Raw genomic sequence first — 23,898 nt, 5'->3', positions numbered from 1 at the left:
CTTCTAGACTGCAGGTAAGACCCTCACGCAAGTGGACAGGGTGTCTTATTGGCATCGTAACACGTTCGCTTCGGTCGGCAGCTGTCTGCCAATAATACATTCTGCCACTCTGGACTTTGGATTCATGGCATGCACGATCAGACACGGATCGACGGTGACGGCCCACGTACATTGGCGGGCAGCGAGGTATTGTACACGTCGGGGAAGGCCCCTCCCGTGCGACAGTGGAGCACCATCGTCAGGAGCAGATGTCTGTGCTTAGCCGTCGGCTGCCGTGCCGGTTCACTGCACCGTGCCCTCCTGGCACGATCGTGCCAGCGCACTGCACTGGCTCCTACTCCTGACACGACCGTGCGAGCCCGCTGCATTGTGTCCTGCTCCTGACACGACCGTGCCAGTCACTGTCACCCACTGCACAGCGTTCCGGTCCTCTCTGCCCAGCCTCTGAGAGCTTCGACATCACTCGACGACCTGGTGTCATCACACGCGTCCTGCCGTCGCGATGACTGTCTTGCACGCACCGCCGCAGTGACACATCCGCCCGGTCTCGCAGCCTCGCGTCCCCGGCGCTTGGCGGCGCTAGCGTCTGCGAGCCCGGCGGCGCCATCAATCACAGTCGTATATTTGCTCAAATGACGCGATGAAGCCCTTCTTGGCGTCCATTTCGTCCGAGTGGAAGTGAAACTTGACGGACGATGCGTCCGGCTGGAACCGGGCTAGCCCTGCAACGTGCGAAGGACGGCGTTACCGACGCAGCAGGGCGGCCCCGCAGCGCTCGCGCGCGCCGTCGAGCGGGCTGAGCCTCTGCCGTGTCCGGGCAATTTGGGTGCCGAAATCCTGCTTACGCCTCTCATTGCAAGTCGATTCGGATCGGGCCATCCGTCATTGAACCGCGTGGCGCATTAGACGTCATTGGTTAGTGCATCCAGTTGCTTGCATCGTTCGATCGTGCTGACTCGTGACCTCACCCGACAGGGCCTCCTCTAACATGTTTACTGGGGGGGGGGGGGGGGGGGGGAGCTAAACCCACAGGGCTCCCCCAGTCAAGGCAGTCGTCACTGAAGGACCAGAACATTCGCATGAAGCGCGGCTTATTTCGCTCTTTGTCGGAAAGCGTGGTAAAAACATGGCAAACAAATCATAGGACAGCTGCTTGCATTGAATTTGGGCTATGGTTAAGCCTGTCGGGTTGAGCTCCTCAGTCAGATTTCGTCAGATGCGGCGCACGCCAGTGTGTGACGTCACCAGCGCGTGACCTATGGGATCAGATTCGCCTCGCGTTCAGGTACGGGCGGCGGGCTGTCAAGGGGAGTTTATCGCGCGGCCCGCCAGACAGCGAGTGACCGGAGTGCGGAGGTCCCGCGCCGGGCGCTGCCGTCCGGACGCCGAGCGCGGCGTCGCGGTCAGGCGCTCGATGTCGAACGCGTGACCGCGGCCAGCGCTGCTCGGTCTGCTGCGGACCAGAGACTGCCGAGCATTGGGGGGCCCCGTGGACTGGAGGTTGCCGAGCATTAGGGGGCCTCGTGGGCCAGAGGTTGGCGAGTATCAGGAGGGCCCGTGGACCAGAGGTTGCCGAGCATCAGGGGGCCTCGTGGGCCAGAGGTTGCCGAGCATCAGGGTGCGCCGTGGACCAGAGGTTGCCGAGCATCAGGGGGCCCCGTGGACTGGAGGTTGCCGAGCATCAGGGGGCCCCGTGGACCAGAGGTTGCCGAGCATCAGGGGGCCCCGTGGACTAGAGGCTGCTGCTCTTCATGCGCAATCTTTGGACGCAACGGTGTGTTTTCATGGACGCAACGGGTGTTGGCTGTGGATGCTGCGGGAGAAGATCGGCCCGCGGTGCGCCGCCGCTGGCCACGCGACGATTTCCTCGCTGACGATGGAGCGGCCAATGGTTCCCGGCCCATCGTGAGCAGCTGGAGGATCCCGCGGCGCACGTCACGCGTCGACCAAACGAGGCGAGTTTGGACCGCGTTACCGAACGTGACAGGGTGACTCCATCGGCGGTGGGCAAAACATTCCAGGCGCAATGATGATTCCTCTGAGCTGTTGAGCCCTTGGTGGAGCCCTTTGAGATGGGTCGAACCCGAATTCGACCTCCATAGTGCTGGTGCCTAAGTGCGCGGACATTTGCTGGGTGTGCACCAGGGGGCGTAGACTGGGCGCTGCTGCTGATGCGATGTAAGATATCACAGGCAACAGATGAGTTTTGACTGGCCAGCTAGGTAAATTGGCAAAAGCGTGTGGGATTCTTGTTCAGACGTCGAGTGAAGACAAAATGGACGGTGTGCACGGTGAGCGCGTGCTGAGTACGCGTGCGTGCGTCTATGTGTACTCGTGCTGTTGTTAATGTTGGGCACTTCCGTGCACACGAAAGTCGACCTGTCTGCACGCCAGCCGCTGCTCGAATGTTGGGAGTAGCCGCTGTTGCATGCACGAGACGGAATGCGGCGTGGGGCACTTACACGAGAATTCTACCTGGCCGCAGAGATAGCCACAGCCAGGACAGTGGAAGAAGTCGGTGCAGGCGCCACCGAACGGCGAATCAAACGGGTCCTGCAGCTCGAATGCCAGCGAGCGCATCCGTATGCCGCAGACGCGCGGGTCTACCCTGGAAATACGGGTCAGAGATCACTCCTGATGGCAAATGCCATCGGGTCGCAGCTGAAGACACCGGCCAGGGGTCATCACTGATGGTAAAGGTCAGTGGGTCATCCCCGATGGTAAAGGTCAAACGGTCAGTGGGTCATCCCCGATGGTTAAGGTCAAACGGTCACTGGTTCCCGGCGGCTAACATTAGAATACCACTCCTGAGGGCAAAAGTCGGTGCGTCGCTCTCGGAGGCATGGAGTCCGGGGATGTCCGGCCTGCACAGGCCACCCAACATCGCCCGAAAGGGCACAGGGCACAGCAGGGCCACGCGACACCAACCTCTCGAACTCGTACACGCAGTCCACGTTGTTGGGGTAGCTATTTGGGTAGAAGGGCGTGTTGATGCTGCCCCTCCGGTTGGTGACCTTGGTGTAGCACTTGGCGCCGCCCGCGTCCGGGATCTCGGTGGGCATCGGATCGGCGTACGGTGCGCGACACTTGGTCAGCAGCTCGTAGCGGATCTTGAAGCCCGGGTGCAGGTTGTACGAGTCGGAGCGGAACGAGAAGCGAAGGGCCGACGCCCCCGGCTGATACAGGTACTCGTCTGCAACGGACATATCCGCGCGGCTGTAGCAGGCCGCAGAGACGGTATCGGACGTGCGGACACAGACAGTGTACACCGAGCTGTCAAACGCTACAACTGGAATTAAAAGGGCTTATTTAGCACCGGACCTTTGTTCTACGTTGCAAACTAAACGTGCCAAAGCAAAGCGGAAAAGGCATTGGACAGCCCGCATAAAAAGCGCGTACGATTGCTATCACTGATCGTCGGTACAAGTGACGTTTGATCGGTTCGATAGAGGCAAGTGGCGACATGAGTGGCGTTTGACATTTTCTCATCTTCGGAACCAGTGCGCTGACTGTGAGGAAAGTTAAGCCGGACCGACCCTGGCGTACTGAATCATACCCCGCGGTGACCAGGCGGCGAGTACCGTCCGCGACATGTCAAATGAGGTCACACGGGTCAATCACAGGTAACCCTCTGTGTGCAGGCCCGTCCCGTCATCTCAAGGACCGTGCATGACTACGAAACAAAGGTCGGACGAACGCAGAGAACGCAGAATTACGAATGCAGATAAGCCCTTTACAACGCGACTCCCACAACTCAGGACTCAATAGCACTTGACGACGCCTGGGGAATTAGCTGGGGGAACTGTTTTGTACTCTTTAATACACCAGACGAGCGCAATAGTCGAACAATCATTCCATCTGTATACTAATACTCTTGGAGTGGTTCTCTTGAAAGATTGCTTGAGAAGGAGACAATGGAGAGAAGGGCGAGAAGAGTTGGGGTTTTCCAGAGGTGCGGGGGGAGTGACGGAGGGGCTGCCCTTTCCCTGGGTCCTACGTCCCTCTGACCCAGCTCAGACGCCCATCTCCTTCCATCGCCGTCGACTCGTCTGTTATCGTCCAAGGCAAGTCACTCACGGGAAGGCCAGAGGATACCTTTCACCACGGGGGTGCAGAAGGTTAGGCGTTCAGAGCCCTCGGCCAGAGACGGCTCGGTCGCTGGCATGCCATCAGATTATCCGTACTCCGCTGAAGTCCTCACGGTGGAGCGATGACGTTGGCCCTACTCCACAGAAGTCTTCACGGTGGAGCGATGGCCCTACTCTACCGGGGTCTTCACGGTGGAGCGATGTGCCCTACTCTACCGCGGTCCTCACGGTAAAGCAATGACCTTACACCTCCAAAGTCCTCGCGGTTGAGCGATGGCCCTACTTTACCGGGGTCTTCACGGTGGAGCGATGGCCCTACCCTACCGGGGTCTTCACGGTGGAGCGATGACCCTACTCTGCCGGGCTCCTCACGGTGGAGCAATGACCTTACTCCTCCAAAGTCCTCGCGGTTGAGCGATGACCCTCCGACATACTACCGGTGAAGTGATGACTTCATTCCTCCAACGTCCTCCAGAACAGGCAGTGGCCTACCCATCCCACACCTTCCCGGCGAAATGGCCACCCTGCTCTCTCGACTACTCTCGCACCGCCCTTCCGAGGGGCGCCCGACCTCGCTCCTCCGACGACTCCCAACTGAGCGGTGACTCTATTCCTCCGACATCCTCCGGGTTGACCGCACTCCTCCGACATCTTCAGTTTACCGCACTCCTCCGACATCTCCGGGTTAACCACACTATTCCGACATCTTCACTTGACCGCACTCCTCCGACATCTCCGGGTTAACCGCACCATTCCGACATATTCGGGTTGACCGCACTTCTCAGACATCCCCGGGTTGACCGCACTGCTCCGACATCTTCCCGCCGCACCAACCGTCTCCATCTCTCATACCTTTCGGCGGCGATGGTCGGCCTCCTTCAGCATCCATAAAGGAGCGGTGGCGCCCCTGAGGAGGCGGGGTGCTCGGCGCCGGGGTGCCCCTCCCGCTGCCGGGGGCGACGTGGCTTGATTGGCCCGTCACCGACTCAAATGCCCGTGCCGACGGCGCGTGGGAAAAACGGTTCGAGCACACAAGGTCGGCCGCACGGCTGCCACTACCGGCTTCCTACCTTGAATAACTCTGCTTCGCTCGGGTGACAATGGCAGCGCCCGGAGAGGCCCTACAGACGAGGCGCGGGGCGCGGGATAGAGGGTGTGATGGTCTCAGTGCGAGACACATTTTATTCAGGGAGCTGGGAGCTACTGACTGGGCCTAGTGCTGCTAGCTGGGTTCATGGGTCCCGGGTGCAAGTACAGAGAAAATCACGTGCGAATATCTGTTTCCGGAACGCAGGCCTGGTGCTGAGGACACGACCAGGCGCAGTATGAGAACAGCCAGCTCCCCCCCCCCCCCCTCCCAAAAAGGCGAACGAGGCTCCAGCGTGAGCATTTGTCAACTCTGTTTCAGATATGTATTACCCGGCACGGTGTTCTGTCTCATACGTACGCCACACAGGCGATCACGAAAGGGCCTTTGAAGGACACTGTGCGGAATCGCCCAGGGTACCTTTGCCTTTGGTCACTGGCCCTTCGCATGTACTCCCGTGCAACCTGTGCGCGCACCAACCATACGGCGGTTCTGATCCAGCCAGTCAAACCTGGTCTGCTTGCAGACTTCTTGCGTCCGATGGAAACAGATGCGTTGTTTCGGTTTTCGTTTCGTTTCCTTTCGTTTCGGATGGCATCAGCTGGTGACCATAACGGCGTGCCTCCTGTCACTAGGAGGCCTGCTCCACATCTTGCCGCCGTCTGTGAGAATACTTCCCAGCGTGGCGAGTATTCCGGTGAAAGCAGATGCGGAACCAAGGCCGGTCTGCAGCTGGACACCGCAGGCACCCGCTCCGCAGGGTTGACGTCCAACAGTGAAACGGGACGGCCAGTGCCGACCGTTGGCCCGGCCGCGGCACGACGGCGGCGCCGCACCTCGACCGGAGGTCACTCGGCTGTCGGCAGACAGCTCCGCCGCACTCTCATCAATAGCCAGTCGGCTGTCGGTGGACAGCTCCGCTGCACTCTCATCAACAGCCAGTCCGCTGTCGGTGGACTGCTCCGCTGCACTCCCATCAACAGCCAGTCGGCTGTCGGTGGACATTTCCGCTGCACTCCCATCGACAGCCAGTCGGCTGTCGGTGGACTGCTCCGCTGCACTCCCATCAACAGCCAGTCGGCTGCCGGTGGACATCTCCGCTTTACTCTCATTAACAGCCTAGTCGGCTGTCGGTTGGCATCTCTGCTGCACTCTCATCACCAGCCAGTCGGCTGTCGGTGGACAACTCCGCCGCACTGTCATCAACAGCCAGTCGGCTGTCGGTTGGCGTCTCCGTTGCACTCTCGTCATCAGCCAATCGACTGTCCCATCAACAACCAGTCGGCTGTTGGTGGGCAGTCCCGCTGCACTCCCACCAACAGCCAGTCGGCTGTCGGTGGGCAGCTCCGCTGCACTGTCATCAACAGCCAGTCGGCTGTCGGTGGACAGTTCCGCTGCACTCTTATCAACAGCCAGTCGACTGTCTCATCAACAGCCAGTCGGCTGTCGGTGGACAGCTCCGCTGCACTCTCATCAACAGCCAGTCGGCTGCCGCTCAGCAGCGTCGCCGCGCCTCAATCGGAGATCGCTGGGCTGTAGCCGACATCCTTGTTGTGCGTCGGTCATAAGCGGCTCGGCCATCAGTCGACAGCTTGCTACGCCGCGCCACCGCACCAGGGTGGTCGGTACTGGTCTTTTGTCTCGTGACGCCATGTAAACCAGATTTCCTTTCCCGCAGCGTGAGATGCATCGAGTCGACTGGGACAGGCTGTAATACATAGCTGTAGCAATAGCTTGTCTTAAGCATCTGCAAGGCTGGTTTTACATCAAACGAGTGCTATAAATAATGTCTGTAACAGTTCGAGAACCGGTAGATGGAACGCGACCACGTAAATCGTACGGATAGTCTGTCTCCATGACGATCCCGAGTTGGCATATACCTTCGGCTACAGGAAATACAAGGATTTTTTCCATTTGTTGGTAGTCAGAGCCATGCTTTGCGTTATTCAAATCGTTTCATTCAATTATATATATATATATATATATATATATATATATATATTATAGATTTATATATGTATGCAGGTATGTATCTTTATATACGGAGACCCAACACAAAACCTATCTGACACGCCAAATGCTCAACAGCAACACAGAAGTTATCGCGTGCTCCACAGCAATTCACATCCGCGATTGGGACCCTCCCATTTTCAGACCGATGCGCGTAGAACCGTCCATCTGTACGGAGGACCACCATTGGGGCGGAGAGCGCAGGGACAATGAGTGTTTTGCGTGTCGGGGATGAGCGTTGTTACCTGACAATGATGACTACAAGTAATGCGTAGATGCTTTCGTCCGTATTGTGGTATATATATATATATATATATATATATATATATATATATATATATATATACATAGTATGTTTGCTCTACGCCGGTATTTCAAAAACTGATACATGCAGACATCAGATCCATGTCAGAATAGTCACGAGAAAACGTGAATTTTTCAAACGCGCGATTTTATCGACTTTGTCTAAAGCTGCCACTCTAAAACATGTCCAATGAAGGATGAAACGTTAAAAATATAACGTATAGCAGGCCATGTAATACGGCAATCTATATATTCGTTGCATCATGAGCTTTGGTGTCATTTCAAAACGAACATCGAGAAAAAACGAAATCGGTCATCAGATTTGTTGAGAAAACATAAAAAGATCATCAATGCTGAGTCCATCGTGATTTTTTTTACAAACATGTATATTATACATATATATATATATATATATATATATATAGGTTTGATTAAAAATAACTGCTGACTCAGCATTGACGGGCTTTTGGATGCATCGTTCTAGTTTCCGGGCCTTTGACTTGGCATCATCAAGTCAAAGGCCCGAAAACTAGAACGATGCATCAAAAAGCTCGTCAATGCTGAGTCAGCAGTTATTTTTAATCAAACATGTATAAAAGAAAGGATTCTGCCAAAATATTCCAATATATATATATATATATATATATATATATATATATATATATATGTATATGTATCCAAGAGCTTGGTTGTCTATACCAACCAGCTGAACTAACCGTCTCGCTTCCGATGATTGAACCAAGGCAAGCAGTTGACTGTAAAAGCACTCGTTCTTTGCAGCATGGCTAATGCACACGAGTCATGCCGCGGTCACAGCGGCAGCGCGCAGACCGCTGAAACTCTTTGTATCTGCACGTACGGTCGGCACTCACGAATGGATCCCGTCAGGTTGCCGCACATGCGAGCGCCCTTCTCCGGGACGCAGTACTCGGGACTCAGCCAGTCCCGCTGGCAGAACGGATCCATCGACCCTTCCAGCTGGAACACATCAACTGCAACAGGGAACAGGCATAAAAGCGCGCGTCCGTGCTGCTGCAACACATCAACAGCAACAGGGAACAGGTATAAAAGCGCGCGTCCGTGCTGCTGGAACACATCAACTGCAACAGGGAACAGGCAAAAAAGCGCGCGTCCGTGCTGCTGGAACACATCAACTGCAACAGGGAGCAGGCATAAAAGCGCGCGTCCGTGCTGCTGCAACACATCAACTGCAACAGGGAACAGGCATAAAAGCACGCGTCCGTGCTGCTGCAACACATCAACAGTAACAGGGAACAGGCATAAAAGCGCGCGTCCGTGCTGCTGCAACACATCAACTGCAACAGGGAACAGGTATAAAAGCGCGCGTCCGTGCTGCTGTAACACATAAACTGCAACAGGGAGCAGGCATAAAAGCGCGCGCCCGTGCTGCTGGAGCGCACCGACTTCCGCACGTTGGCCGTGAAGCCGCAACTGCAATATGTCAGTTCGAACATGTCGACACAGCTGTGTGGTGATGCAGTTGAAATGTCCAAGTCCCAATACGTCTACCGGAATACAGATTTGGGCACATCAATTAAAACGCGTTGACTCTGACGCGTAATTTGCGTCACGTTAATTGCGGATTGTGTATTGCAAACGTTGGCTGCGGCATGTCAACAGGAACATGTCGATGTAAGTGGTCTAGAACATCACGGCGATTAGAAGATATCACCTGGAAACTGGAAGCTGGAGCAGTCAAAGCGCGAAGGGCACTTACATACCGCTGGTTACAAAGATATCGCCGGGATTTGACTCGTTGAAGGCTCAGCGGATGTCCAGGGACCCGAACTAGTGGTCCGGATGGACAAAATGATGGCTCGCGGTGCCAAACCAGTGAAACAGTGGCATAGTGCCTGTAGTCAAGTGGGCAAACAATGCGTCAGAGTAAGTCATGCCCCTACCCACCGATGCTGAACTGACGACGACGACGAACCCTGACGCCGGAGATGCTGCAATAACACTATTGAAATTTATTCGAAGCGATTGTGATGTGTCGTCTCATGTCTACGACGCATTGGTTATGCCGTGAGATATATTTTTTTTTAAGAAGAGGCCCATCGTTGCGTAAAAACTGCTCATGCACCAATCCCATTTCGGGTAGATTGTAATCTGAAATTAACTTATTCGAACGAGTTGAAAGAGAAGCATGACAGAAAATCATGATGTTTTGATCATAATCCGGAGGCACCTCTTCCAAGACGATGTTATTTTAGATCATCCGAATCTCTCTAAAGATCAATATCCAATCAAGCCCCTGCCCCTATCGATTGTGCTATCATGCAGCGTTCAACCTCTGTTTTTCGTCAGCCCGTTGAAAAGCTGAAGTAATGCCCCGTGAATGACCTATGGACCTTGACAAATCCAATAACAAAATAACTGCGTCACGAAGACATACATAGAAAACCAAGCACAGGGAGTCAAAATCTTGCTGCACTATTTTGCAATTTCTGTTGCATCACCTACCGTGCGTCGTAAACACATGCTGCTATAGTTTCTGTGCATTCGGCAAGGAAGCTGCATGACGTCACACGGAATCTTTGCCATCTGGCGCTCAGTGAGCGGGAAATACGAGCCGGATGGCACAAGGACCTTCACAATGTCATGGAGCGTCCATGCCGTTCGGTTCAGTCTAAAGTAAGTTACGGCATGTGGATGCATCTTTCAATGCAGCGCATACGTAAGTACGATCGACACAGATGAAGCAAATTGAGCTTCAGTCGCACTTAAATGTAATGAAGGGGCCGATGCGATCCTATGGTAGTGAATATTCGCTGCAGACATCCCTTTACAAGCCGTACCAAGTGTGCTGGTCCGCCTAACAACGCTGATAGAGACGTGCTACCGGTCAAACTTCATGACGTCGTCACGGGGTTTTCTAGGCTACGCTTTTTAGCAGGCTCAGGCAGGCGTTCATCCATTTACTTGTCACTGGCGTGACCGAGGGGCCTGATTCACAGCCCCTGATAATGAATGTAAACTCCCTCAGCAGTCGTCATCCATAGATGGATGAATGCCGAACATCGTACGGACATTCTCAGGGTCAGCTGGCAGCTGATGACGGCCAAGGCATTAATCGTGCTCGGGTTCAACGCTAGTGTGATAAAGTGATTCAAATAATTATTGTATTGTTGGTGATTGCTGCTGCCAAATGCTGTCGTCCCTTTTAAAGCGTTAAAGCGCGTAGAAATGTTTACCGGGGTAGATGTGGGATTCTACAAGAAGCCCGAAGGAACGACTTGTGAGTCTGTGACCAAAAATGTTCCTCTGAGTTAAAGGGTGATTTAATTTAAAACAAAATTTCATAACCCACCAGCAAGGCCTTATTCGCATAACTTCTGGAAAAATAGAAATTGTGAAGCCAGGAGCCAACTTATCAGCGCGGATAAGCACAGAAAGATGCAGTTATTGCCAGTTTTGGACTGGAGTTCCGTCCCAGTGCCCCGTAGTGCTGCGGCATGAACGCTGACCCGCCACGCCGGTCTGCGACGGTGGAAGTAAAAAGGCTTCAATCAGGTCCAGAATAAGACCCGTTTCAAAATCAATGATGCATTAAGAGTAAACTGCTAACAAGTAAAACGCGGAATCAGGAATAAGTGCGTGACTTTCTACGCTCAAACTTGTGTTCACGCGACCAAAGAACGGGTTTTTGGTAGGCCTGATACCCACAAAAATGTCATGGGATCCATCGCTTTGTCCGCGTGATGGTACCTTGCAGAGGTCTTTCGACATATTGAGTGGAGAAATACCCCCATACTCACCAAATCCTCCTTCCGCCTCTCGGTGGCCAGATAATTTCTCTCACTGAAGCTTATCACCCTCATTGTGGTCTCGTAATAGTCATGTCATATATCACAGCCAACTCGCTTCATTTCTATTTATTTGAACGCAAGAATCTTTTCAGTTTGAGGAGAAATCGGAATTCTTGGGGTACGTTACATGTATCCATGTTTTTGATCGGTCATACCTTTGGTATTTCCCCCTCCCGTCAAGATGTTGTCAAGCTAAGTAACCCCATACTGTGAAGGTCATTGATACTCTGTTCGACGAATCCCAGCTGCTAAACTCAGCCGCTTTGACATGTGGCTATACTGACAGCTGACAAACACTACCTTGTTTCAATGCTCGATAAGAGATGTCAAAAGTTTTCGTTTTTGTACTCTGTTGAGCCGTCTGTCGGTGCTGGTGCGGTCCCATGCGCCACTTTTTCTTACTTGGAACACACACCGCATACCAGGAATGTCATTCAATGTTATTCCTTCCACTCCTTGTCGTCGGCACGCATGTGTTTGTCAACAACACCCAGCAGCCAACAGAACTGCGTCCGAAGAGGTCCAGTCAGATCACGGAACGGAGCGCGTGTGTGGTTCGGCGCTCACGCTCACCCTCACTCACAGTAAAGTTTGACGCCGCAGTAGCCCTCGTCTGGCCGCTGGATGTCGTAGCAGCAGTCGAGGTTGGGAGGGTACGACGAAGGGTAGCCTTGCGACTCCATCACGCCCTCCAGGCCGGCGTAGCGTATGAGACAGCCCTCGGGCTGCTGTACGGCTGCAACATACAACGCGTCAGACGCGGGACCGTGCAGGACCGGGCGTTACCCTCGATACACCAACAGGCGTCGAGTCAGGCGCGGGACCGCGCAGGATCGGACGCTACCCTCGAGACACCAATAGACGCCGGGTCAGACACGGGACTGTGCAGGACCGGGCAGTGCCCTCGAGACACCAACAGACGCCGGGTCGGGCGCGAGACCGTGCAGGACCGGGCAGTGCCCTCGAGACACCAACAGACACTGGGTCGGGCGCGAGACCGTGCAGGACCGGGAAGTGCCCTCGAAACACCAACAGACGCCGGGTCGGGCGCGAGACCGTGCAGGACCGGGCAGTGCCCTCGAGACACCAACAGACGCCGGGTCGGGCGCGAGACCGTGCAGGACCGGGCAGTGCCCTCGAAACACCAACAGCTGATCCCACACATTGCACAAACTTACTTTTAGCAAATGTACCCTAACCGATGCCTAACCTAACCTAGGCAAAGTTGGGTTCCATATCTTTGAAATGCGAATTACCGCTCAAGGGTCTTGAGCCCCAGCATCATGGATCGCCACCGGGTGGGACTTCTCAATAGCTATCGGAGTGGCAAATAAAAAAAACGATGGAAGGTTTTGTCTCGCACCAATTTTTATGGGCTTTGATCCGACGGCGTACAAATGATGCTGTTATTATCTTAGTACTGAACAGATATGGACCGCTCCCGTGGCCAGACCTGTCAGAACGGAACCCTGTTCTTCGTGGACTCCAGGCAAGCCATCCAACCCGGTGGGTGCCTGCTCCACGCGCGGATCTCACTCACAGTGAGTGTCAGACTGACACTCACTCACAGTGAGTGTCAGTCGACTCCCACCAAGGTTAAATTAGGAGAGAGTCGCACCTGAGGCATACCGTTTCCTTGACAGGGCTAGGAGCATTTGGCACAGGTGGCTGCGCCGTGACTATGTCAGGGCGGTACGTCAAACATCATGTCAGACATCTCAGAGATGCATGACAGCAGGTGAGGACAAATACGTCCTTGTTCTTGCTGCTTGGATGACGCGGTCATGGTCGGCGTCCACGCAACAACCCGCACTGCACGATGACCTGGATCCAACACCATTCGAATGAAGGGTTCATTAGGTCAACTTGACCCACCTCCCAAAGGGTTCTCTTAAATCATTTCCCAAGGGCTCGGCGTAGCCGCGCTCAATTTTGCAAAGTTGTAGACGATTAAATAGCGGATTGTTTGGTACCTAAAACTTAGTTGTACCTTGTAAGGTCGCTGACGTACAGCAGGTCAAAGTCAGACCATGGATTCAGGAAAGTCAATTTCTAGGGAATCATGTAATCTTATGCAACAACGGAGCGTTGAACGAAGCCATACATCTCCGAGATACTTTCTCAGGCAACACAACAATTAATGAACAAAGAACATTGACCTAGAGTCAGGTGTGAAGGTCAGACCAAGGTCAAAATCGATCTGTTTTACTACTCTAGGGCTAACTCTATGAGATAGTTTCTGGTCCTCATTTCGAATTTATTGACAACAGGAACTGCACTATACATCTTACATGAACTTCTTTAGGTTGGAAAAGGTCATTGACCTGAAATGACCCAACTCAACATTTTGCTGTTGGCACTGCCTAGAGTAATCTCTGTCGCTTATTCAAATGCAAAAATCAAAACAGTCTTGCATGATTCTGGTCACCATGACCTTCAAAAGGTCAAACAAGTCGCTAGCCCTAAATGAGCATGTAACCTTTTGTTTAGAACAGGTATCTAGGTTATGCGGGCACTTTGGACACTGACGTGGAGTTTGACATTGTTTGACCTCATTTGACTCGAAGGTTATGACCTAAGAACCTCAAACCTTTACAAAAGTAAGTTCACGTACAGGCCAACACGCCCTGTGAATTTGGTATATCTCGCTCTCTCAGTTTCTGAAATCCCAGGGGGTCAAATTGACCCCCACTCGAGCGACGGGTATTCAACTGGTCACCCAGGTGCGTGTTGAAAAGAAGAAATGTTGGGTAAGAACATTGCCTTGGATTCGCGGCCAGACCATCCCGTGCTGAGCCTCCTGCCATTACGAAATTGTTGCGGCTGCTTATCGAACCGTATCGTTTGTCTTTAATATCACCACATGTCTTTTTGTGTCACACATAAAGATATCAAAATTGCTGTGAAGCACGACTGATGCCAAATTGACACCATTGGTATGTATATTCACACTCTCCAGATAAGATATACACCATACCTGTAGATGATACCATATCCCTGCAATGCTTGATCTGACTTGTGACGTAATTGGCACATTAGGGTAAATCAGTTATTTTTTACGCAGAGGCAAGGTATCACGGACTAAAGACTGTAGTTCAGTCGTCAAGAAAAGCTCCATAAACTAGCGATCTCAAAACGAGCGGCACTTTTTACCTCCCCAGGACTTGCTTGCAAAACTAACGTTGTTGCCGTGATCCCCATTGCAACGCTATTCAGGACTTGCGCATTAGAGGAGATAAGACCGTGGGTGGTCATTTAATCCGCGGAACCGGTTGGTAGCTCTTTGAAGTAACGCGCGAAAAAAGAAGACCCGCTGTAATCACCCAAGTCTGGATAAGTGCTCGCTTGAGTAACGTGATCATCGCAGATTTTTGTAATGCTGAGTCAAGAGCGTTCGTGTTCATTGTACTTTTTCGCCCGACTCAAAAGCATGCACAAATATATTATCAATCCATCTTGGGGAACGCTTACTCAAAAGTGATATCAACGCCAATGACTCCTTAGACGCGTCCACATGTTTCATCTAACGTGAGCGCATTGTATGCGAGCGTCAGCAGCGAACGCTTCTGAGGGTGGGTCCCGCCCGGCCGTTCCGGGGGTGGGTCCCGCCCGACCGTTCTGGGTGTGGGTCCCGCCCGGCCCTTCTGAGGGCGGGTCCCGCCCGACCGTTTCGGGGGTGGGTCTCGCCCGACCGTTCCGGGGTGGGTCCCGCCAGGCCCTTCTGGGGACGGGTCCGGCCCGGTCCTCCGAGAGATCTCCGCCAGCTTCCCCACGTGGTCGGCCGACGCTGACGGGGGCTGGGCCTGAGCGGCGCGGCGTGCCGCCTGCACCAGCCGCGCCGTCGCCCACGCCCACGGACCGCCGCTGTCATGCGTTGGGCAATCCAGACGGGCTCAAGTGCAGGCGGCAGCGCATTTGCAAGTGGGTGCTGTGACGCAGTACGGTGGACTTTCCGCAGGCGTTGTATTACATAATTTGATGAAATATTCACTGACTCAAGGTGTAACATTAGATGTTACTCAATTCGAAATTAACTGCCTTTGATATAAATCCCGAGGCTCTACTAAACGTAATGGTACAGCACATTGAAGACGACAGTCAATATTTACGACGGTTTTACGTGCCCATAATGTCCTGATGGTGTCATTGGTCTGTCCTGATGCAGAATTGGGCAGGCAGGAAGCACACCATCAAGTATGTGATTGCGTTAAAAAATACGGCATTTCAGGACCTCGTGAGAAGAACAATGTCGCGCTACGTCCCTCCGTGAAACTCCGTGAATTTCGTAAAATGGTTCGAAAGCACATGCCCACCAGCGGGCGGCCTGAATGTGAATGACAGGATGCGGCGGTCCCCACGGCTGCCAGGCGGCGAGAGTCACCGGGTCCCGGCGCAGGCTCCGGGCTGTACTCACCCCTATAGTCGACGCACTCGGCGCACAAGCAGTGGCTCTCGGAGGTGCCGCAGTAGCCGAAGTCGGAGCAGCAGGGCCGCTCGCTCCGCTTGTCGCACGTGGACGCCTCGCCGGTCGCCAGGGGGAAGCTGGCCCCGCACCGGCCGTCGGACCGCCACGTGGGTCCCGACGACAGGCCGCAGCCTGCGGAGACGGGGCGGGCCCGGTCAGCTCGGGGTGGGGCCCGCTGACCTAGTGCGTGGCAGGTCAGGGCGGCGCAGTGGCCTGAGGTCAGGTCACAGGTCAGGTCACATCGCGGTCCGGTCACAGGAGGACGCTACAGTGGCCGGAGGTCAGCTCACATCACAGGCGGAGGCGCAGGTCAGGGAGGTCAGGTCAACACTCCGGCAGGCACTACGTCGCGACCTATACCTCAGGTCAGGCCTGATCGACACCTTGTCGGGTGTTACGTCGCAACACAGCAGGAGCTGCGTCAGTCTGCCTTGGCCAGCTCTGGTCTGCGCCGCCGCATCGTGTCGGCGCACTGATGGCCGCCCATTCGTCCCACCGCAGTGGCGTGAGTGGGCGGCTACCAACGCGAACGGGGCCCCATGATGGATTACATGTGTTAGTCGAGCTTAGGTCCAAGCCACTATGGAGAGGACCCTGAGTGCACGTGTAGTAAATATCGGACTATTGTCAGCGTCAGTGGCGTTATCTTGATATCCCGACTGATCAGTGTCATGGCACACGTAACCATGTAAACATTGCCGTCAGCTTATACATATGGAGTCAGTAGCGATATATTGTATGTAGCATTCGTCTGATCCTTCGGATTAACATGTCGGTCGGCTCGTAGCAAACGACAAATACGGCACTTAGACAAGATTTCATTCGAACAGACAACCAAACAACACAATAAATGCCGTGTGTGATGACAGATTATAAGGATATATTGGTTCGCGTACAAAAACATTGGCATTTTACCGCAAGCAGGGAGTGTGCATCACAGCAGTGATTGATGATCGGATCACAGATTACGTCATCTTCTCCTTCTCCTTTGCCATCAAAGAAGTGGGAGAAGAGTGGGAGAAGAGTAGCCGAAGCAGAACAGACCAAAGCAGCGGACAAATACAAAACGTGCGTACAGCGATGACTGTTCAATCTGTAAATAATCGGCATATTTAATGATTCGGAGGTGCTGACCGGGGTCACCTCGTCGTCAGGTGGCGTGGGACCCTCCGGAACGTGCCAGCCGTGACTGTATCGGCTGCGAAAACAGACTAGCTGCTCGCCCAACTCGCTATGTGACCCCTCCGAAATGTTTGTAGCATGGACTTCTGAACCGCCGTTCTTAATGAGCTCGAATCTCCAGGGACGCCTCTCCATCATGGCACGGCCACCCAGCGCACTTTCGTCAACATCTGGGTGACGAGGATGTTGGGCACCGGTCGGTCGGTCCGCCGTGAAGCCCAGCGGAGCCGCGGCCCGAGCGCTGCGGCCTGCAGCCTGCCGGCGGGCGGGGCCGCTGACGGGAGCGGCCGTCACGGCGCCGGTCCGCTGTTGACTCAGGGAGCGGTCCCATGCAGGACGACGCGAAATCGCCGCCGCCGCCGCCGCCGCCTGCAGGCCTTGGTGCCGCGTGCCGAGTGACGCGCAGAAGGACGTCGCCGGCCACGCATGGCAGCGCTCCGATCTGAACGACGTGGACGGAGGCGGGAGAAAAGGCGGGCTGTGTTGAAATTGACCGAAGGCGGTGACAAGCACAGCTAGCCGACGATTCCGGCCATTTGCTACCGGGACAAAGTCGTCGTTTGACACGTGGCTGACCAGCTTGCCGGACCGCGTGCGCGGCCGGAGCCGGACGGGCCGCGCCGCCGCTTCCGCAGCCTTGAGACGCGCTCTCGGAAGGCGGCCAGTATGCAGACTGCGTACGGCAGCCGCCGCGGAGGGGCGGAGAGAGAGGAGACCCGAGCCCGGCCCGACTCAGCCCGCTCAAGGCAGCGGCGCCCGGCTCGGCGGCGGCTGGCCGCGCCGTGCAGAGGCACGCACGAGGAGTGCGCGCGCGGGTCCCTGTTCCACGGTTGGCAAGTGCGTGCCGCTACTGCATCGGTGTAAAACATGGCATGAGGACGTTCCTGAAAACGCCTAGTGCCAGATTGATTACCACAACGAGCAAAACTGTAGCATCATGAAGCACAAGAAAAGGCGATAAACGCGTTTCGGGGATCTGCATTTCGGCGAACTGCTTCCCGTCTTCGTCCCCGGCGAGGACTCCCGTCGGGGCCAGTAGCGCGGTGGGGTCCCTCCTCACAAAAAGTTGTGTGTGTGCTTAACGGCACGCAACATATGCCGAACCCACTCGGCCCTGGGTCGACACGTTCGTTCAGACGTCTGTCCGCCAACCACTGATCGCTGATAGTGATCAGTGCGTCGTTGTTCTACGCATTTCTGCGTGGCAGGTCATCAATATGGACAAAATTTGCAGAACTGTCGCGCGGTTTTCCCAGGAAAAGAAGCAGCAAGAGATAACAACGACGACGTACAACAAGTGGACCTGTTTAGCCCACGGACGAGGAGTGCAACTGGCTATCATAAAAACGACGCATCCGGTAACAGGCGCCACGCACTGGACTCGAAGCCGAGCGAGCACGAGCCGAGCTCCGAGCAGCTTTCGCAGCGCGCTCTCCAGCCGTTCGCGCCGGGGTCTGCACCGACGTTCGGCGACTGGGCGGCGCCGGTGACCGACCGAGCGGCGGCTGGCCGCTGGCCCCGGCCGGCGTCCGCTACTGCGTGTTGCAACCGGGCCGGGCCGGGCCCAGTCACGCGCCGGCGGCCCCACTCACGCTGCCCGCAGCCGTCTGCCGGCCGCGCCGGCGCGTTGATTTATAGTGAGAACTGGTTTGGTGACCGCCAGCTGACTGGGACGCCGCGCCGCCGGCGCCGCGCTCTGCTGCCGGCGGAGGCCGAGTCGAGATCGAGCCGGTGGCTGAGTGGCGCCGGTCCGCATCTGCTGACAGGCGCATCCCGATCCGTGTCCGCTTCGGCCGAAGCCCGGCTCGTGGATGAGCACGTAATGAGGACCCGCATCCGCCGGTGGGGAGTCCAGCCGGCGACCCCCAACTCCGGTGATATCAGGCGAGCTCCTTCCCGCATGCCAGCTGACGTGCATGTCTCGGTCGCAAGGCACCCATGTGACTCACTTAAGCCTGCAGGCCTTCTTTCATATAAGTGAAGTTAAACGCTTTAATGTGCAAAGAGGACGCCTTTTGTGCAGTTGGACGAACGAGGAAACGACGTACGTGAGTGTGCCAGGTACGACTTCGTCAGTGAGCATCGCGATGTAGATAATTCCTGAAATCCTTGCGAATGAGGCCTATTATCTTCGAGGAACCCATAAACAAACCTAAATAATGCGCTGAAATGTCCCCTTCATGAGCTCCAGGCAACACTGTTGTCAAGTGTTCGTGAACAAACTTAACAATGGCGCTTCGGGAATTTTGAATGACTGTGATCCTGTTAATTTTCATTGAAAAGATGATGACGATGATTTGGGGCTTTGGGGCGCATCGGCAGCTATAGACCATACAGCGCCCATAACTATAATTTTATGCAGAGCCGCAAATCAGACAAGCGTATCAATCAGGTCACCCTATAAAGCCTTCATGGCATGATACTGTGTCTGTAACCGTGGACTTAGGCCATGGATTTGGGATAATATTCATGTCTGCACACAATGACACAAACCTGGAAGAATGCAACATTTTCGGAGGACTTAACAAAACATAATACGGAATACATGCATGCCATAATAATCCGACCTGCACGCTTACTCAGCTTTGATGGCCTAATCTCTCTTTGCTCAAAAACCGTGTGTTGTATTTGGAGCCGGCTTGTTAAAGGGTGACAATGAACTATTTCTGGTGTGTAATTGACACACCTGAGTCGAACCTTGCTGGGATCATCAAGTATTCGTAGTCGACGCATTCGCTTGCAGCGTTTGTCGTGGAAGACACATTCGTCTGCGGCGTGCGTTGTGGACGAACGTCGGCTCTGAGATCGGACTCCAAGTCTTAAACGCGTCTCGAACCGGGCGGATGCATGGTTTGCGCGCGGTCACGCGTGCTGAGCTGCACAAACGCGAGCAATACTTAAGCCGGCGCAATACTCCGTTCTCTTCTTCATCTGAATGCGTTCGTCTACATCGCTGCGACGCTGGTACATTGGGATCTCATCCAGGTTTGTTCCGTGTTCTTCAAATGTTCTCGATTTGAAAACCTCACGAAACTTCATAATTCCCACGCCATTTGAGTGGGAGGGTAGAATGGTGACGCTGCGGGCTGTAGCGAAGCGATTAAACAACTTTCAGCCAATCGTCTTGAAACCGTTGCTGCGCAATTTTCGAAGAATTGTGCCACTTATTTCCGACAACTTCATGGTAACGCCATCAGTGTCGCAAAGGCATAAGCCTGTCAAAGGCGTGCGTGGCGGGGCCGCACCGGGGCGGACCGTTGAAGCCACACCATGCCCGGTCAGCTGACGCTATCGGCCACCTCTCTCGTAACAAGACCAGATGTCCCCCCAAAAACAAATCGTGTCTTATCGCTTCTGGGTAGGTATGCGATTCGGCATTGCTAGGGTCCAAATGTTAAAAGAGGAGGATTTAATGTTGCATCCGGATTCATGTCTGGGCTGATTGATGTTGCTGTAACTCGAGCTCCGAGCTGTTCTGCGGCGACCCAATTGGCTGCAAGTAGTGCCTGGATATTCACGGTTCAGGTTGCATCAGCAAAACATTTAAGAATGGGAACCAGCTCGCCTGAACATATACATGCTTAGACTTCTGCACGTTTGCTTTCAGAGGTAAGCGGTTTGAGCCGTCGCAAAGCTGCTCTCGAAATCGTGAATAATGGTGAGATTAATGTGTGTGATAAGTACTGTCACCATACGCCCTCGTGCCTGAATTGGAATACGAGCAGGCTGCTCACTTCATGGCTTTCGGCGAAGTCGTGGGACTCAGAGCTTGTCGATGGTTTCCTGCAAGCTCACAAGGTCCTGCAACGGCCGATAGGTTCCCGTAGTAGCTAACATATGTGTCATAAGCGGTTCGGAATCCTCCGCGGCATCCAGGAAATATAGTGCAATGTTGTCGGATTACATCATAGCCGATCAGTTGCTCTGAAATGGACTCAATATAGCTGTGGCATCAGAGGCAGTAAATGCATCCTCCTGAAAAAGGACTGCCAGACGCATCACAGACCGTTGGGGATCGACGATCGACGTTTTAGAATTCACGAGCCAGTCAGGACCTAAGCATTGTATACGTGGATACGGAGCTCTCAACAGGGTGTTCGAATCCCTCACATCGCACAACGATAACCGAGATAGTTCAGGGTCTCTGCCACGGAGCAGCAGTGAACTGGGTTGTGGCGCCTGCCCAGAATGCGGCCCGGCTCAAACGGCCGACAATCCATGCATACAGCCCACACACCGGTGCCGCCACCGATGGCGCCGCCGTCGGCGAGATAAACTTTCGTTCGAACCTGAGATTAAAGGGATTGTTTCACATTTAAAGGTATTGAAACAAGCATCAGCTATGATAAAATAATTTATCATAATTATTGTTGTATTCTAAGTGGAAAAGACTACTCCAGACGCCACAAGTCGCCTGATTTGTAAATATGCTTTTCAATGCATCATTGTTTGATTACGTCATCACAGCTTGCACAACATTGATTGAGAGCCAATTGACGGTCATTTTATACGGAAATCGTGATCACAAACGCCAGCTATGGATGACTCGATACTGATACTTTTCTTGGCCTCGATTGCCGCGTGGCAAATGGAATGGCAGGATTTGAATGACGTTATTATGGCGTCATGGACGCCTTGAAATAGTCCCGCCGAGATAGTCTGCACTTCTTCGCCGACGTATAGCTCAGAGACGACAGGGGCTGAGGTCCAAGCGATGGCACGGCTATGAACCGCACCAAATAATCTTTAAGATGGCTTTTTCAGCTCAAAAACCCATGCAAATGTGGCGCACTCCCTTAAGCCTCTACAACCACAGAATATGGTACAGGTCCTGTGTTCAGTGTTTCACACCAAGGCGATGCAAAATACAAGAAAATACGGTAACGTTCTGAAGGCACATACAATCGAAACAGGCGTGCATGTGTGTGCATGGTCATCCACAAGGCAAGACGGACGGCAAATCTGGCCAAGAAGAACCTGATCTCGAGGGGGGCTCAGATTTCAAAAGCATGACCAAAGGAGAAGGCATGACCACAAGACTACCTGCTACGGAGCGGTGAGTTAACCGGAGCGGTAGGAAATGGTTTTCCTTCGGAGCTTTGCGGTACAAATGTGCTCGTTCTTCTTAGATGCACTCTGTATTCTAAGGCGCGTAGCAATGCTCGATACAGCAGTTGAACAGACGACATTTGATGGCCCGAATAACAATCGGAAGCACATTTTCCGCAAACCTGTCGGAACTATACTTGTACCAGTATGACTTCCAGCAAACAATGCTAGTAATATTAAGTGGTAAAAGACCAATGAATGGACTTTCCGGGTACCACATACACCATTGTACACACTTCACCCACCAGAACATCAAAAGTGCACCAAAAATTGGTTCCTCTTCACATGTCGGGCGTGGTAACGTCTATAACAAAGTATAGGCTTCGAGCGCTGACGGCATGCGATGAACACAGCAAACAAGCAAACATTGATCTTTACTGAAGGCTATATTGAAGAGAATGGCGAAATTTCTGATCGTCCAGGCGGTTATTGTCCACAAGGTAAACGGTGCGATACTGTGTTGATTGACGCGCGCCTACAAGTGAGAATTTGTGATGTTGCCCGTCAATTTTTCACGAACGACGATGATGATTGTGGATGATGTCCGTAGTCCACTCTCGAGCCGCTGTGGTGGCAATATAGGCTGCCAGCGCACTTTTGCGGTCGACGTTCTCACAGTCAGGAAACGACACGTAATTGCGTACGTGCTTACATAACGTATGACCGAGTCTCACACGGAAGAGCAAGCGAGCGTGGACTAAGGCGCAGCCTACGCACCAAGTTTAGGTGTGTGTGCGTGTGGGTGGAGGTTCTAGGCGCTGATGCCGACGTGCAACATTGATTGCGATGCCTCACCTGCTGATGAAAAGCCGACACAGCTGACTGCGACTGTCCAGCTCAGCACGAGTCGCCACATTGTGTCGCGCGCCGCGGCCGGCCTCGCCCCGCACCCCCGGCCCCGACACGCCGTCTCGCCCGGTCCGTCGACGCCCGACCCGACCCGGCCTGGCGGGTCACCTGGAGACGGCCTTCACGGCTCCGGTCCGACGCTGACCTGGGCAGCCCACGGCAGTGGCCTCGGCGCTGGCCAGAGCCCGGAGCGCTGGCCGCCACGCCACGCGAGCTACACGCCGAGCCCAGCGGGCCCGAGCGGCCTCAGCGAGCGGCGAGCGCGCGACAGTGGCGCGGCGCGCGGCGCGGGCACTCCATCACGGGCCGGACGACCTCGCGCTGTGGCGCTCCCGCAGCGACTGGAGCCGGCCGCCGCCGCCGCCCGCTCGGCCCAGCCCCGTGCGTGGCCGGGTCCGCGCTTGGCGGCGGGACGCGGCCACGCGGGTGCGCCAGCCAGCCGGTGGCAGGCGCGGGTGCGCCAGCGTGTCTGCAGGGCGCATGGAGTACGCTGGCGTGTCGGCGGGGGGGGCACAGGGGATGCCGCCGTGTCCAGGCGAGGCACGGAGCACGAGCGAGCCGGCGAACGCCACCGGATCGGCGTTGGCCGTGTCTCGGGAGCGGGCGACAGGGCGCCGCCGCCAGCCCGGCTCGCCGACGATTGATGGAACACGGAGGTCGCACACTGGCCAGTACAGCAGCACAGATCGCCCGGTATGCATACTGCATACCAATCAGCGACGGGCAGGGGACAATACGCCCGTGACTGGCCGCCAAGTTGTTGCATTGGAAAAGGACAGGTGCGCCCTTGAAGCTTTCGCTTTGAGTTTGCCTCGTCATGCTCCAGTTCCATGTGGGTGCCGTACTGCATTCGATGGTCCGAGGGCAAGTCACGGTCGGCAATATTCGTGGTGTTGTTGCGCCAGGCATCGGGAATCGGCATGCAAAATGCCATTATGTGCTCAGCAATCACGCATGACGGGTTAAGCTTCAGAC

General features: G+C 54.5%; 1 protein-coding gene across 1 annotated transcript; it reads right to left on the bottom strand.

The window, feature by feature from the left end:
• Positions 1-29: 29 nt before the first annotated feature.
• LOC119092636 (neuropilin-1) lies at positions 30-23,058 on the bottom strand. The gene is made up of 7 exons (XM_037215599.1): positions 22,870-23,058; positions 15,733-15,915; positions 11,902-12,054; positions 8,361-8,480; positions 2,929-3,193; positions 2,463-2,608; positions 30-722 (listed from the first exon to the last, which is right to left on the bottom strand). Exons 1-7 carry the CDS (start codon positions 22,928-22,930, stop codon positions 607-609), a joined length of 1,044 nt encoding a protein of 347 aa, XP_037071494.1. The 5' UTR covers positions 22,931-23,058; the 3' UTR covers positions 30-606.
• Between the last annotated feature and the right edge of the window lie 840 nt (positions 23,059-23,898).

Source organism: Pollicipes pollicipes, unplaced genomic scaffold (genome assembly GCF_011947565.3).
Source record: "Pollicipes pollicipes isolate AB1234 unplaced genomic scaffold, Ppol_2.1 Scaffold_3447;HRSCAF=4054_pilon_pilon_pilon, whole genome shotgun sequence".
In the NCBI taxonomy this organism is placed as follows: domain Eukaryota; kingdom Metazoa; phylum Arthropoda; class Thecostraca; order Pollicipedomorpha; family Pollicipedidae; genus Pollicipes; species Pollicipes pollicipes.
This window is presented reverse-complemented; position numbering and strand designations above follow the sequence as displayed.

Excerpts from the sequence above, each read along its gene's own strand:
- LOC119092636 (XM_037215599.1), bottom strand. The coding sequence starts at position 22,930 with ATGTGGCGACTCGTGCTGAGCTGGACAGTCGCAGTCAGCTGTGTCGGC. Across the intron at positions 8,481-11,901 it reads CTGCGGCGTCAAACTTTACT|TTGATGTGTTCCAGCTGGAA; the intron begins GTGAGTGAGGGT and ends TCCCTGTTGCAG. Across the intron at positions 3,194-8,360 it reads CAACCTGACGGGATCCATTC|ACGAGTACCTGTATCAGCCG; the intron begins GTGAGTGCCGAC and ends TGTCCGTTGCAG.